A 12,445-nucleotide genomic window follows, 5' to 3' on the forward strand; every position below is an offset into this window, starting at 1 on the left:
TACCTTGCTCAGGAGACGTTCCTGCACCTCCTGACAAGACTTCTATTTTCTTCCCTATTATGTTCTGTACTTTTCAAATTCCTACCATGGCATGCACTATATTTTTCTAAATTATAAAAATAATGCTAAAGTTTAAAAAAATCTGTAACTACTAGTAACATAAAATCCATCTAATCTATCTTTTATTACTTAAGGCTATGTCATGAAAATTTTTATTTTTTAAAAAAGTCTCTTGATTTAGGCTTCAAATTCAAAATGATCCATTTATTCAAGGCAAATAGTAATTTTCTTCATCTTCTTCAGAAAAAAGAGATGCAACAATGCCTGAAACACTTGAAATGTCAATTGAAAGCAACTTTACTGAAACTTGATTCCTTGGGCCAGAGGCAGGTCCTTACTGTAGTTGATGGTACTAAGCGGGGGGAGAAAATGAACAAAATTAAATGGATAGTATACATATTAATAGAGGAAATTTTATGCCATTAAAAAATGTGTCAGATCTGCATATATTAACAAGGTCAAATATTCACATTATAAGTTAATGAAGAAAAAAATTAGGATACAAAAAAAGTTAGTACAGATCCAGTTTTATAAAAGAAACAAAATGAGAAACACAAAATTCTGGAAAGACACACAGCATATGTGTTAGTCATGGTTTTCAGGGCACAAGAATATGGGGATTATAACTTCATCTTCTTTATGTCTCTCAATAACTTGTACTGAATTAGGAGGAAAAATACAGATATTCCCATTTTGATAGAAATAAAATAAAACTAAAATAATTTGGAAAATAAAAGATTCCCTCTTAGTCAGCCATCTGGCTTTTCTCCTGAGAGGAAGTGTCTCCATCAGATGGGTTCCAAAAAGGCTGCAACTACACGTTTGGTCCCCTAGATCTCAAGTACACGAGAAAAGTAAAAGGAACATAACTGACTTCAACAAATGGGAATCAGGCAAACAGCATGCATGTGTCTGAGAGTAAACAAGCCATAGCCAAAGCAACTTAGAAACTCCTGATATATACTTGAAATTTGCTAAGAGTAAATCTTAAGCTTGCTCGCTGGCGTGCGCTGTCTCTTTCTCACTCTCACTCACACACACACACACACACACACACTGCTGTGAGGTAAAGGATGTGCTAACATGATTGTGGGAATCTTTTCACAATGTATGTGTATGTCAAATCATCATGTTGCACGCTTTAAATATATTATGATTTTATTTGTCAATTATACCTCAATAAAGCTGGAGGGAAAAAAAAATTCCTAACAGACATGAAGTTGCTGAGGAGACAATAAGCGAAGGTGTAGGAAACACCCCTCCCCAAGAGGTTCCAGAGCCAGTGAGAAGGAGTAAATGAGACAGACAGTGTCCTGGGTTCCTCAACCCGTGCTCTTTCTACAACCTAACACGACATGGGCCTGACCCCACACACCATTTTACTGTTCTTGGATTAAGTGATTTCTACCCAAGAGGGAGGGAAAACAGAAAACAAATATAAAGCAGCTCCTAGCCAGAATGTCCCAGCAACAGGTTCCCTTGCCAGCTACCCTTGTGCTGGGTGAACGTGCTAATCCACTTTCAAAGTTTGTGCTCACTATTCCCGGAGCTGTATCCCCCAGCTCGCTAGCCAGGCCCGCAGCCTGCCTGCCCACTTCCATGTCCTACTGCCCTGGCAGCCTGCAGGGCTGGTAACTGTACCCAAGGAAAAAAACTGAAAGGACAGCCTCTTCCACTTTCTCCTGCTGGTTGACCCCAAGTGTCCTGCTCCTGTGTTGTCTCTCTAGACAGAAACCACTACCGAGATGTTTTCACAGTCAGGTGCTGGGCACTAGCTGAAGCTGGACAGATGGGTAGGAAAATAATAGCACCAAATAGACGCTCTGGGAGGGAGAGCTGTGGAATGCTAGAAACATAAAATCAAGAGAAACTGCACGAACACAGAGCAGACAGTAGGAGACTGTAGAAGCACATTCCAGAGGCTATAAAGCCAAACCATTTTCCCAAAGCCTTTTCTTACCAAGTAGATCTTCTCATGTACTGTTTCCAGGCATCACTCCCAGACTCCCTGCCACCGCCAGTGTGCTTCTCTCCTCCTAGAGAAATACACAAGCAGCTCATTAAACTTGCGCAGTGCCTCTGTGTGGGCTCCTACTCAGGATCACAGAAATGAAGACACCAGGAGACCAGAGCTACCTGACCAAGTTACCTTACAGGTAGCCAGAGTATCCCCTCTGCAAACAAATAAATAAAAGACAGAGACCAAACCAAACAGGAAAAAGGGAACTAAGTTGGAAAATAAAGTAAAAGGAATCAACCAAAAAACCAGAAATGTCAGGAAGCACCTTAAAAAAAACCTTACCATTAGACCAATGTGTTAAGAGTGGAAACCTCTGAATAGTGGAAATGTAATTTTATTTTCCCATTTATGCTTATCTATATATAATTTTCTACAGTATACATAAACTGATTTTATAATAAAAATTTTTTAATGTCATATTATTATTTTTAAAGGTTACAAAAAGATAATGACTCCTGGGGCTTCCCTGGTGGCGCAGTGGTTGAGAATCTGCCTGCCGATGCAGGAGACACGGGTCCGTGCCCTGGTCCGGGAAGATCCCACATGCCGCGGAGCAACTAAGCCCGTGAGCCATGGCCGCTGAGCCTGTGCGTCCGGAGCCTGTGCTCCGCAACGGGAGAGGCCACAACAGTGAGAGGCCCGCATACCGAAAAAAAAAAAAAAAAAAAAAAAAAAAAAAAAAAGATAATGACTCCATAAAACAAGAAAAGGGTACTGTTTAAAAGTGTGCTCAAAGCACACTTAGTATTGTTTTTAGTAAGAGCAGAGGAGAAAAAACACAATAGAAGTGTTAGAAGAAAAGTCTGAGGAAATCTCCCAAAGACTAATGAGATGGAAAATAAGAGGGGAAAAAATAACACAATTAGATAATTCTTCAAGAGATAACTTTCAAATAGGAGTTCTAGAAATTAAAATCAGAAAAATCAAAGGGAAAAAATTGTGAAAGAAACACTATCAAAACAAAATAAGGGGCTTCCCTGGTGGCACAGTGGTTGAGAGTCCGCCTGCCGATGCAGGGGACACGGGTTCGTGCCCCGGTCCGGGAAGATCCCACATGCCGCGGAGTGGCTAGGCCCGTGAGCCATGGCCTCTGAGCCTGCGCGTCCGGAGCCTGTGCTCCGCAATAGGAGAGGCCACAACAGTGAGAGGCCCGCGTAACGCAAAAAAAAAATAAAATAAAATAAAATAAAATAAAACTATCAAAAACTTCCCAGAACTAAAAACTTTGAGTCCCAATGCTAAGGCCAATTACTGGCCCATTGACTGTCCAACAAAAATGTTTACCAAGATCTCCATTGAGGCATATTACTGAAGAATTTCAGAACATCAGACATAAATAACAGACCCCAAATTTTTTGAAATGGGGGAAAAAAAGATCAGAAATCAAAGTGGATTGGGCTTTTCAACCACAGTAATGGAAAACAGAAGACAAGTAAGTTATAGCTTCCAAAGGCTGAAAAAATTTACAATCTGTGCAGAAAAGACATAGCAGGTCTGCTTATAATGTTGCTGGCATCTGGAAACTTGTAGGCTAAACAGTTCCCTACACTGTCTCATTGAGCAAACAATGTGATTTATGTTAAATACCTGCTTTCCTTCAGGGAGTCTGGAATTTGGGTGCTTAGGCAGAGGTTGCCTGTGTGACCAACCCCCAATAAAAGCCTTGGGTACTGAGTCTCTATGCTTTGCTGGTAGACAATGTTTCACATATGTTGTCACAATCCGATGCAGGAAGAATTAAGCACATCTTCTGTGACTACACTGGGAGAAGACTTAGGAGCCAGATACTTAGTATCTGGGTTTCCTCTAGACCTCCCCCTGTGCAATAATGTCTCACAGGAAAAGAGAGGGAGGGTTTAAGAAAGTTCATCTATGATAACAAACGGTCAGTACATAATGTCTAGAGTTGTGAAAGAGCAGTTAAAGCACATTACTTAGAAAAACTGAAATAAATTCAAAGGTCAATTTCGTTTTTCCTTCAGTAAGAATCTCAAAGTAGCTGCCTCTGGGAAAGGAGGAAGAAGAGCAAAGCATGGGGCAGAACTGCTTTTTCCATTATGAGACTTTTTAAAAACTTTAGAAATTAACTGTAAAGGCTGAAATAAAAGAGTCAATTGGAGAGAGAAGGCATGGGCTGGAAACAGGGATTGAGGGCCTACAGAAGGAACAGACACTCACTCAATAGTGGAGCACAGAGATAAAAGGCTAAACTGAAATCAGGAACGTTTATCAATGTCTGTACGTTGAATAGTAATTGCCCTCTGCTTTAAAATGTATAAAAGAATGCTTCAAAAAAAAATAGAATGCTTTTAATTATTTAAGTTTTACAGGTATTAATGTATGTTTGTTTTACTTCTGTGTGTGTGTGTATATATATATATAAATAATGCAATCTGTTTTTACTATATTTTGGATAATTTTTAATAAGTTAATATATGATTGTTGGGAAGACCTTTTTAAAAAAAAACAAAAACTTTTACTATTAGTACTAAGAAGTTTAAGCATCAAGAGCCCCAGGCTCATTAAGAGAAAAGAGGAGCTGGGCCCAATGAAAAGAAAAAACTCAATATTTTATCTAAGATAAAAGATAATATATAATATTTACTACGCCCACTTTGCAAATAAAAACCAGAATTTTTCACGTGAAATTTTCTGGCTTTAAAGCAGACGTTCTTAATCTTTTTGGGGTCCTCAAGCGTCTCACAAGAAAACAGATACTATTTCAGGGGTTCACATAATTCAGGTGAAGGGCCCCTGTTCTAACATGATGCTGCATCTGAGAATAAAATGTAGGACCTTGGACAATAATTCTGAATATAGAGCATAAGCTCTCTCGAGCATGTCAGACCAGATAAGATTATTATTTCAGTGTCTTGGTCAAACTTTTCTGAAAGACTAGTGCTTTTTCTTTGCCACCTGTTATGGACTAAATTGTGTTCCCCTGCCCCAATTTCATAGGTTGAAGCCCCAACCTCCAATTCCTTAGAATGTGGCTGGCTGTATTTGGCAACAGGGCCCTTAAGGAGGTAATTAAGGTTAAATGAAGTCATAAAGGTGGGGTTGTAAGCCAATAGGACTAATGTCCTTATAAGAAGATAAAGAGACACCAGGGATGTACGTGCAAAGAGAACAGGCCATGAGAGGACAGAGGAGGAAGACGGCCATACAAACCAGAAGAGAGGCCTCAGGAAAAACCAAACCTGCCAATGCCTTGATCTTGGACTTCCAGCCTCCAGGAATGTGAGAAAACACATTTCTATTGTTTGAGCCACCCAGTCTGGTATTTTGTTATGGCAGCCCCGGCAGACTAATCAACTGCCCAACATGAAAAAGGAGAAAGAATTCTCTACGTACCAAATGCACCTCCAATCTCAGCCCCACTTGTTGGAATGTTGACATTTACAATGCCACAGTCTGATCCTTTTGGGCTGTGTGTAAAAAGGGAGGCAAAATGAAAGCAAAATATGGGAAAGTTAAAAAAAAAAAAAAGGAAACACACACACACAAAACAAATATACAGAAATGAATAAATAATCCAAACAAAACCTCTAAGACTCAATGCTAAACAAAAACAAAAACAAAAAAAATAGGGGACTTCCCTGGTGGCACAGTGGTTAAGAATCTGCCTGCCAATGCAGGGGACATGGGTTCGATCCCTGGTACAGGCAGATCCCACATGCCACGGAGCAACTAAGCCCGTGTACCACAACTACTGAGCCTGCGCTCTACAGCCCGCGAGCCACAACTACTGAGCCCACGTGCACCTAGAGCCCATGCTCCACAACAAGAGAAGCCACCGCAATGAAAAGTCCACGCGCCACAACCGGTATAAGGGGTAGCCCCTGCGCGCTGCAACCAGACAAAGCCCGCGCGCAGCAACGAAGACCCAACACAGCCAAAATTTAAAAATATAAATAAATTTATCAAAAAAAATATTTTCACCTATGATGGTTTCATTTTCTTTTTTTATAGTCCATTCACCACACAAATCAGACTTACGTAAGTTTTCAAAATAGACAAAGTTATACCCAAGCCAGCGAAAGATTCTGCCCAAATCCTTGGTAAAGATGCTACTTGAAAGTCCCTGTTTTACTTCATTATTCCATGCAAAGACCTCGTCTTCATTCTAAAAGGACAGACATTGGAAGCTGTTAGATGATACACACTGTTCAGGTCCAAACTGACTAGTAGTAAACTCATTTCGTGAAATTTACCAGTATAATTTTAGTGCACAAAAGGAAACTAAGGAGTCAACATCTTCCTAATTCTGTTTATCTTGTACAGTGCTTTGTGGGATTTTCCCCTTACCTGAACTTTGAGAAAAACATATGAGTACATTCCTCCATTCAAGCCACTACGTATAAGAGCTGTTATTTACTGAGCTCTTACTACGTGCAACACACTGACCTAGGCACTGAGCATGCATTTATACATTTAATCCTCACCCAATGACACAGTCTCTGTATTATTCCTAATGTACAGATTAGGCAAGAGAGGCTAAATGATTTGCTCAGGAACTCACAGTCAAACACACAGACACAAGACAAAACATGAAATTACACTCTGTAGTCACATGATGTGAAACAATAATAGACAACTTAAAGCAAGATTTTAATTAATACAATCATATAATTGCAACAAGGTATAAGTCTCATCATCCTTTAACTGTTAATCATGGCACAGCCAAGCCTTGATTCAATCTCTAGACATCTGCTGGCATGGTAGGGCCTGTCATGTGCTGGGAAGGAGACCCTCTAGTTACCTTTATCTGTTAAAATCTCCACAGCCTGTCCTCTGATACAAGTTGTATGTCTACAAATTGCCCTTGTATCTTCTCATTTTGTCCACTGATACTTAGCACTCAGACTATCAAACTACCTGGTCCCTTCTGTGCAGAAGCTGACTTCATAGTCCACACAGATCAACTGTATCAACATGGCTGATACAGGTGATGAGGGCCACGTTCTCCATAAATTTCAATGTTGGCCCTCTACTTAATTCCCCTGGTAGCTAGCTTATGCTCTATTGTTTAAAGTGTTCATCTCATCATAGTTTGTCCTTAACCTTCAAATCTTTACTAATCAGAGTGACTTTCTAAAACCTCCCTAAAGGCTGACTGAAATTTAATATGCCTTTATTTTCTCCTAGTCTTCTCATTTGTTTCAACGTTGAACTAGAGAAAAGAGAGAAGGAATCCATTTTTTCACCTTGAATTTAAAGACATAAAGAATCGGGGCAAAAGTTTCTGTGTGTACAATAGACACATTGTGGTCAAGGCCTGTCACAATTGTCGGTTCTACATAATTTCCAGGGCGATCCATAACCTGCAGTAGAGAAAGGAAATAAAAACAAGAGCATTTTGTTTTCTGGTTCTTGAAGTCAGAGGATACCATCATTGTTTATAATTTTGAGAAAAAAAAATAAACACCATTTATAAGTGAATTATTTCTCCAAAATAACTTCCCTTCATGAAAGAAAATTTTCTCTGCCTCTTATTGGTTCTAACTTACTTGGTCAGAAAAAAAATAGAATAAAGGAGTCAAGGATAGAGAGCTGTGCCATGCATCATGACCAAGTTACAGTGAAAAAATGCTGTTACAGGTGGTTAATTTTAACTTCACATAATTTTAAAAGAGGTAATCTATACCTGTTCTGTTACAAACTGTATTGTGCCCATACCCACACCCCCAAATTCTTATGTTGAAGCTTTAAACCCACCCCACTCCCATTATGACTAAATTTGGAGACAGGACCTTTAAGGAGGTAAAGTTAAATGAGGTCATGTGGGTGAGGCCCTAATCAGATAGAAATAATTCCTCGTAAGAAGAGGAAGAGACACCAGGGACCTCCTCTCTCCAGGCAGGGAGGACAGGCCATGTGAGGACATGGAGAGAAGGTGGCCGTCTGCCAGCCAGGGACAGAGGCCTCACCAGAAAGTATCAACCCGGCCAGCACCTTGATTTGGGACTCAGCTTCCAGAACTGTGAGACAAATTTGTTGTTTAAGCCACCCAGTCTGTGATAGTTTGCTATGGCAGCCCTAGCAAACTAACACATTAATACAGAAATCAAAAGCTCTAAAAGGGTATACTATAGACACTCTCCTAACTAACCTCCACATAACCAAATTACTAGTTCATCTCCACTTAACTTCTATAAAATATTCTAATGCCTGCAGCAAGCTACTTGGCTGGTGGTCAGCACTCCAGGGTGACTATGTAATTCTGCTCTCACCCTCTGAGCTGTACGTTTACCAAGAGTCATCTGTATTTACTCCCAACCCTGTATGTGGCAGCTGTATTTGTTATTACAATACCATATTGCATTATGTAACTTAAGTAAATATTACACAAAGGGGAAAAAAGAGCTACTTCTAAAGATTAAGTTAAAATGCTTTAAAAAACTCAAGGTAAGTAACAAAAAGTACACATACACATCTCTATCCAATGAGATGTGGGTATGTCAATATTGAGAAACTAGGGAGGATTCTGCTTCTCAGAGAGCTTTGCAAGAGACTCAGTTTTCAGTGATTTTTAAAGAAGTGAAAATAAATTGTAGATAATAAATTATATATATAGCTTATTCAAGGATGAAGACAAATTCCTATCATACAGGAAGAAAACTCCTTGAACCCACATCTTAAGAATCAAACAAATATAGTGTGAAATGAAATTCATATTTTATGGCAAGACAATAAAAATTTAAACATCAAAAACTTTCTCTGCCCTATGGCCTCCTCTCTCCCCTCAACTGTGCACTGTGTATCTGTATCATGCATCAACCAAACCTCCCCATTGGCAGAAATACCTGCTCAACCATAAACAGCAACGTTCTCCTAGCACCACCAAGACAACTCCTTAAAAGATAACATTCCTTATCTTGTAAGGGGCCATGATGACGCTTAGATCTAGATTGTGTAAACTGTCAAAGATACGTCATTCAATGTACAGCCCTCTGTCTAAAAAACTTATATAACTGCCTTGACTTCTAACAGGTACAACGGTTCTCAGTGCTTTCTGAGGTGCTATTCCCGGGTTATAATCCTCAATTTGGCTCAAATAAAAATTTCCATTTCTTTCTTCAATCAACTAATTTTTCATCGACAATAGTAATATGTGTTAAAAACGCTTTTGGTATGGTTTTTTTTTTTTTGATTCTCTGCCTTAAATGACTTAATAATCACTACTAAATGCGGATTTTAAATTGCACTAAATAGTCTTCCATACCATGAAAAAGAGGTCTCCCTTCCATACAAATTCCCAGGGACTCAATTCAAAGGCAACCCTGGCTCTGAGTTGTGTCTTTCCAGAAATGTTCCATTCATGTCACATTGTCATTCTTTAAAATATGTTATTTCCCCATTATAAAATGGATGGAGAAAAGAAAAGTAGCAGTCAGGCACCCTTCATCAATTTACCCAGAGCCCTGCTTGTGCAAAAGGAAAAGAAAGAACCTGTCATTCCTGATCTCAAGTTGTCATTACCTTGCCACCATAGACCACGGTGCCACCTTCTTTCTTTGCTTCCTCCACTGCTCCAAGAAACATGCTCACTGCCTGTTTGGTGTGGAGTGGCCCATAGAGAACATTAGCTGGAAAGAAAAAGGAATGCTCTTCATTTCACCCTAACTGGCATCATTTTATAATTAAACAGCTTTCTCAATGAACAGACCAATCCCTTCATATGTCCCCTCAGTTTAGAGCAGGAGTCAGCAACCTTTCTCTGCAAAGAGCCAGACAGTAACTATTTAATGCTTTGCATGACATGTGGTCTCTGCCACGACTACTCAATTCTGCTAATGTAGTGCAAACATATGCAAAAAAGAAGAGGTATGACTGGGTCCTCATAAGCTTTCTATAAAGAAACATGTAGGGCCAAATCTAGGGAAAGAGCTATCAATTCATCAGAGTACTGCAGTAAAAATATAGGCTCTGCTTATTTATTACAGGGTGATCATTCTCTAAGAACTTCACAGAACCAGCAGTCAGTGAACAATTTAAGGGGAAGAAGCTGATGCTCCCTCAGTATGGCTGCCAGAAACCAGAGCATTAAAGGTGACCGTGGGACAGAGGAAGAAGGAAGATATAGGTAGGCCTCAGTGAGGAGGTGGGAAGGGCTAGGCAAAGAGCAGTTCTAGCAGGGCAGAGCCTGGAATGTCCAGAGCACTGAAAGAGGGTTGGAGAAGCTGCAGCTCAGGGAGCAATGGGGCAAATGGTGCACAGCGGGTCCAGAAGGTGGGCGGGGACGTGGCCGAAGTCAGATCATTTAAGACTGTGAGCTTGCAAAAAGGGTCTCAAAAGGCATCCAAGTTTTAGTCAAACAGCAATGAGTGTTTTTAGCAAGAGAGTGAATTATTTAATTACATTTTAAAAAATTACTTTGGTTATGGTGGAAGGCAGAAGTGGAAGCAGAAAAGTCAGGCAGGTGACTCTTGCAACCTTGCATGAGGGAGGATGGTGGTATCTGGGAGGAGGGAAGTGAAGAGGGAAAAGCTTCTCAAACTCATCCCATCTCAATACCATCTCCCAAGCTCACCCACCGGCCCACGTCAAGCACTGAGATCCTAACCTAGGAGCAGACATGTCACCCCAAATGCAAAATAAACTGCCTTGTATTCCCTCGGGCCTCTCAGGAAAGGGAAAAAAATAAAAGTAGAAAATCAGAAACTCTTATAACACCATCTGTCAAAAAGGAACATCTTTGGAATCAACCAGATACTCACAGTCCCATGGGTTCCCAACACGGATCTGTGCATAGGCCTTTTTAAGTCTATTAACAACTTCATCGTGAATGCTTTCATGTAAAAACTAAATGAAAAAAGAAACATTCAAGGGATTAGTACATTTGGACTATTAAATAACACAAATAAATGTACAAAATTGTTAAAATGCACAATTTTTATTTTTTCCCCCCAGTCTTTTTTTTTGGCTGTGGTGCACAGCTTGTAGGTCTTAGTTCCCCAACCAGGGATTGAACCCGCACCCTCAGCAGTGAAAGCGGAGTCCTAACCACTGGACCACCAGGGAATTCCCTCAATTTTTCTTAACAGTACTGATTTATACAATTGACCCTTGAACAACACGGGTTTGAACTGCACGGGTCCACCTGTATAAAAATATTTTTCGAGAGTAAATGCTACAGGACTACATGGTTTCCAATTGGTTGGATGTGCAGATTTGCAAAAACCATGGATACAGTGGGCCAACGATAAATCACAGAGAGGTCCATAGTACTGGAATGAATTTTTCTGTATACCACTACAGTCCCTATAAAAATTGATTTGGGTTATGACTAACAGTATCCTCCAATATTTGACACTAAATATAAAGCATGGCTATGTATATTTGCTCCAGGACACAAAGGAAAAATAAAGGTTGACCAAATAAAGAAATGCTTGACTTTTATGTCATTTCATAGTTTACCATGTAATTAAGATTATAATCTTTTGGAGTACCCCTGTTTCCTTCTTAGCCTTAAGGTAATAAATGTTTAAGGTGAACAAATTCAATTAATTGTAAATACCTTACAAACATCGTAGCTTAGATATTCTATCATAGTAGGCAGACAAGGTACTTTACTAACTGGTATAAGATGATGCCTTTAGAAAGTGCAGGCTCTGGGTTTCTGCGGGTTAAATCCGCAGAGCAACATTTAAATAAACAAATAAATAGAAAAAAAAAAAAAGGAAGTGCAGTAAGAGAACGTTACAACTATCCCTGTAAAACAAGCAAGTTCATATCGCAGTTCATACCACATCAACTGAGTAATATAAAAACAAAGGAAAGATTGATATTCATTCATCGTAAAATACAGGAAAAAGTGAATATGAAAATTTATGGCAAAAGTAAAGACTTAATTTCCCTATATTTTTTAATCTATTCTAATTAATTTAGATTATGTCAACCTTATAAAGAATTTGTTCACACTTATTGTGGGTGAGAGGAAAAACCCAAAACCAATTCCTCCATAATTCAATTGTAAACTGTTTGTTTTTTTAATTACAGTAGGAAAACTCCACAATAATAATTTTTTAAAAGGCAATTGTAGCCAAATTTTCTACCTAATCAAAACTTGTTTGGCCCAGTTTTTCAATAGCATGAGTCATGAAAATCAAGGTTGTACCTCATACAAAAACATTTTAAAATCCAGCTCAAATCTAAGTGTGGAGGTTAAACTTTCCAAACCCCGAACACTGAAGCGAAACCACTCTCCTCACATGCACTTAATATTAATGTGTCCTATATATATGCATGCAGACTTATACACTTATATAGAGAGAACACACATATATATACTTTCCAATAAACTATGTCACATCAAGTCAAATCTAAGACTTAACCTATAAGCCAAAAATTTTTAATTTTTAA

General features: G+C 39.2%; 1 protein-coding gene across 1 annotated transcript in view; it reads right to left on the reverse strand.

Annotated features, from left to right (window-relative positions):
* Positions 1 to 243: 243 nt before the first annotated feature.
* The window catches only part of ALDH7A1 (aldehyde dehydrogenase 7 family member A1), a 37,511-nt gene continuing 25,309 nt past the window's right edge, over positions 244 to 12,445 (reverse strand). Inside the window, exons 12-18 of the mRNA XM_059061583.2 lie at positions 10,801 to 10,885; positions 9,563 to 9,669; positions 7,288 to 7,404; positions 6,109 to 6,206; positions 5,435 to 5,508; positions 2,021 to 2,096; positions 244 to 412 (exon numbers count right to left, since the gene is read on the reverse strand). Coding sequence (XP_058917566.2) covers positions 358 to 412; positions 2,021 to 2,096; positions 5,435 to 5,508; positions 6,109 to 6,206; positions 7,288 to 7,404; positions 9,563 to 9,669; positions 10,801 to 10,885 — 612 coding nt within the window. The 3' untranslated portion in view covers positions 244 to 357. The remainder of the gene's footprint in view (positions 413 to 2,020; positions 2,097 to 5,434; positions 5,509 to 6,108; positions 6,207 to 7,287; positions 7,405 to 9,562; positions 9,670 to 10,800; positions 10,886 to 12,445) is intronic.

This window comes from Kogia breviceps, chromosome 4 (genome assembly GCF_026419965.1).
Source record: "Kogia breviceps isolate mKogBre1 chromosome 4, mKogBre1 haplotype 1, whole genome shotgun sequence".
NCBI classification, from domain to species: Eukaryota; Metazoa; Chordata; class Mammalia; order Artiodactyla; family Physeteridae; genus Kogia; species Kogia breviceps.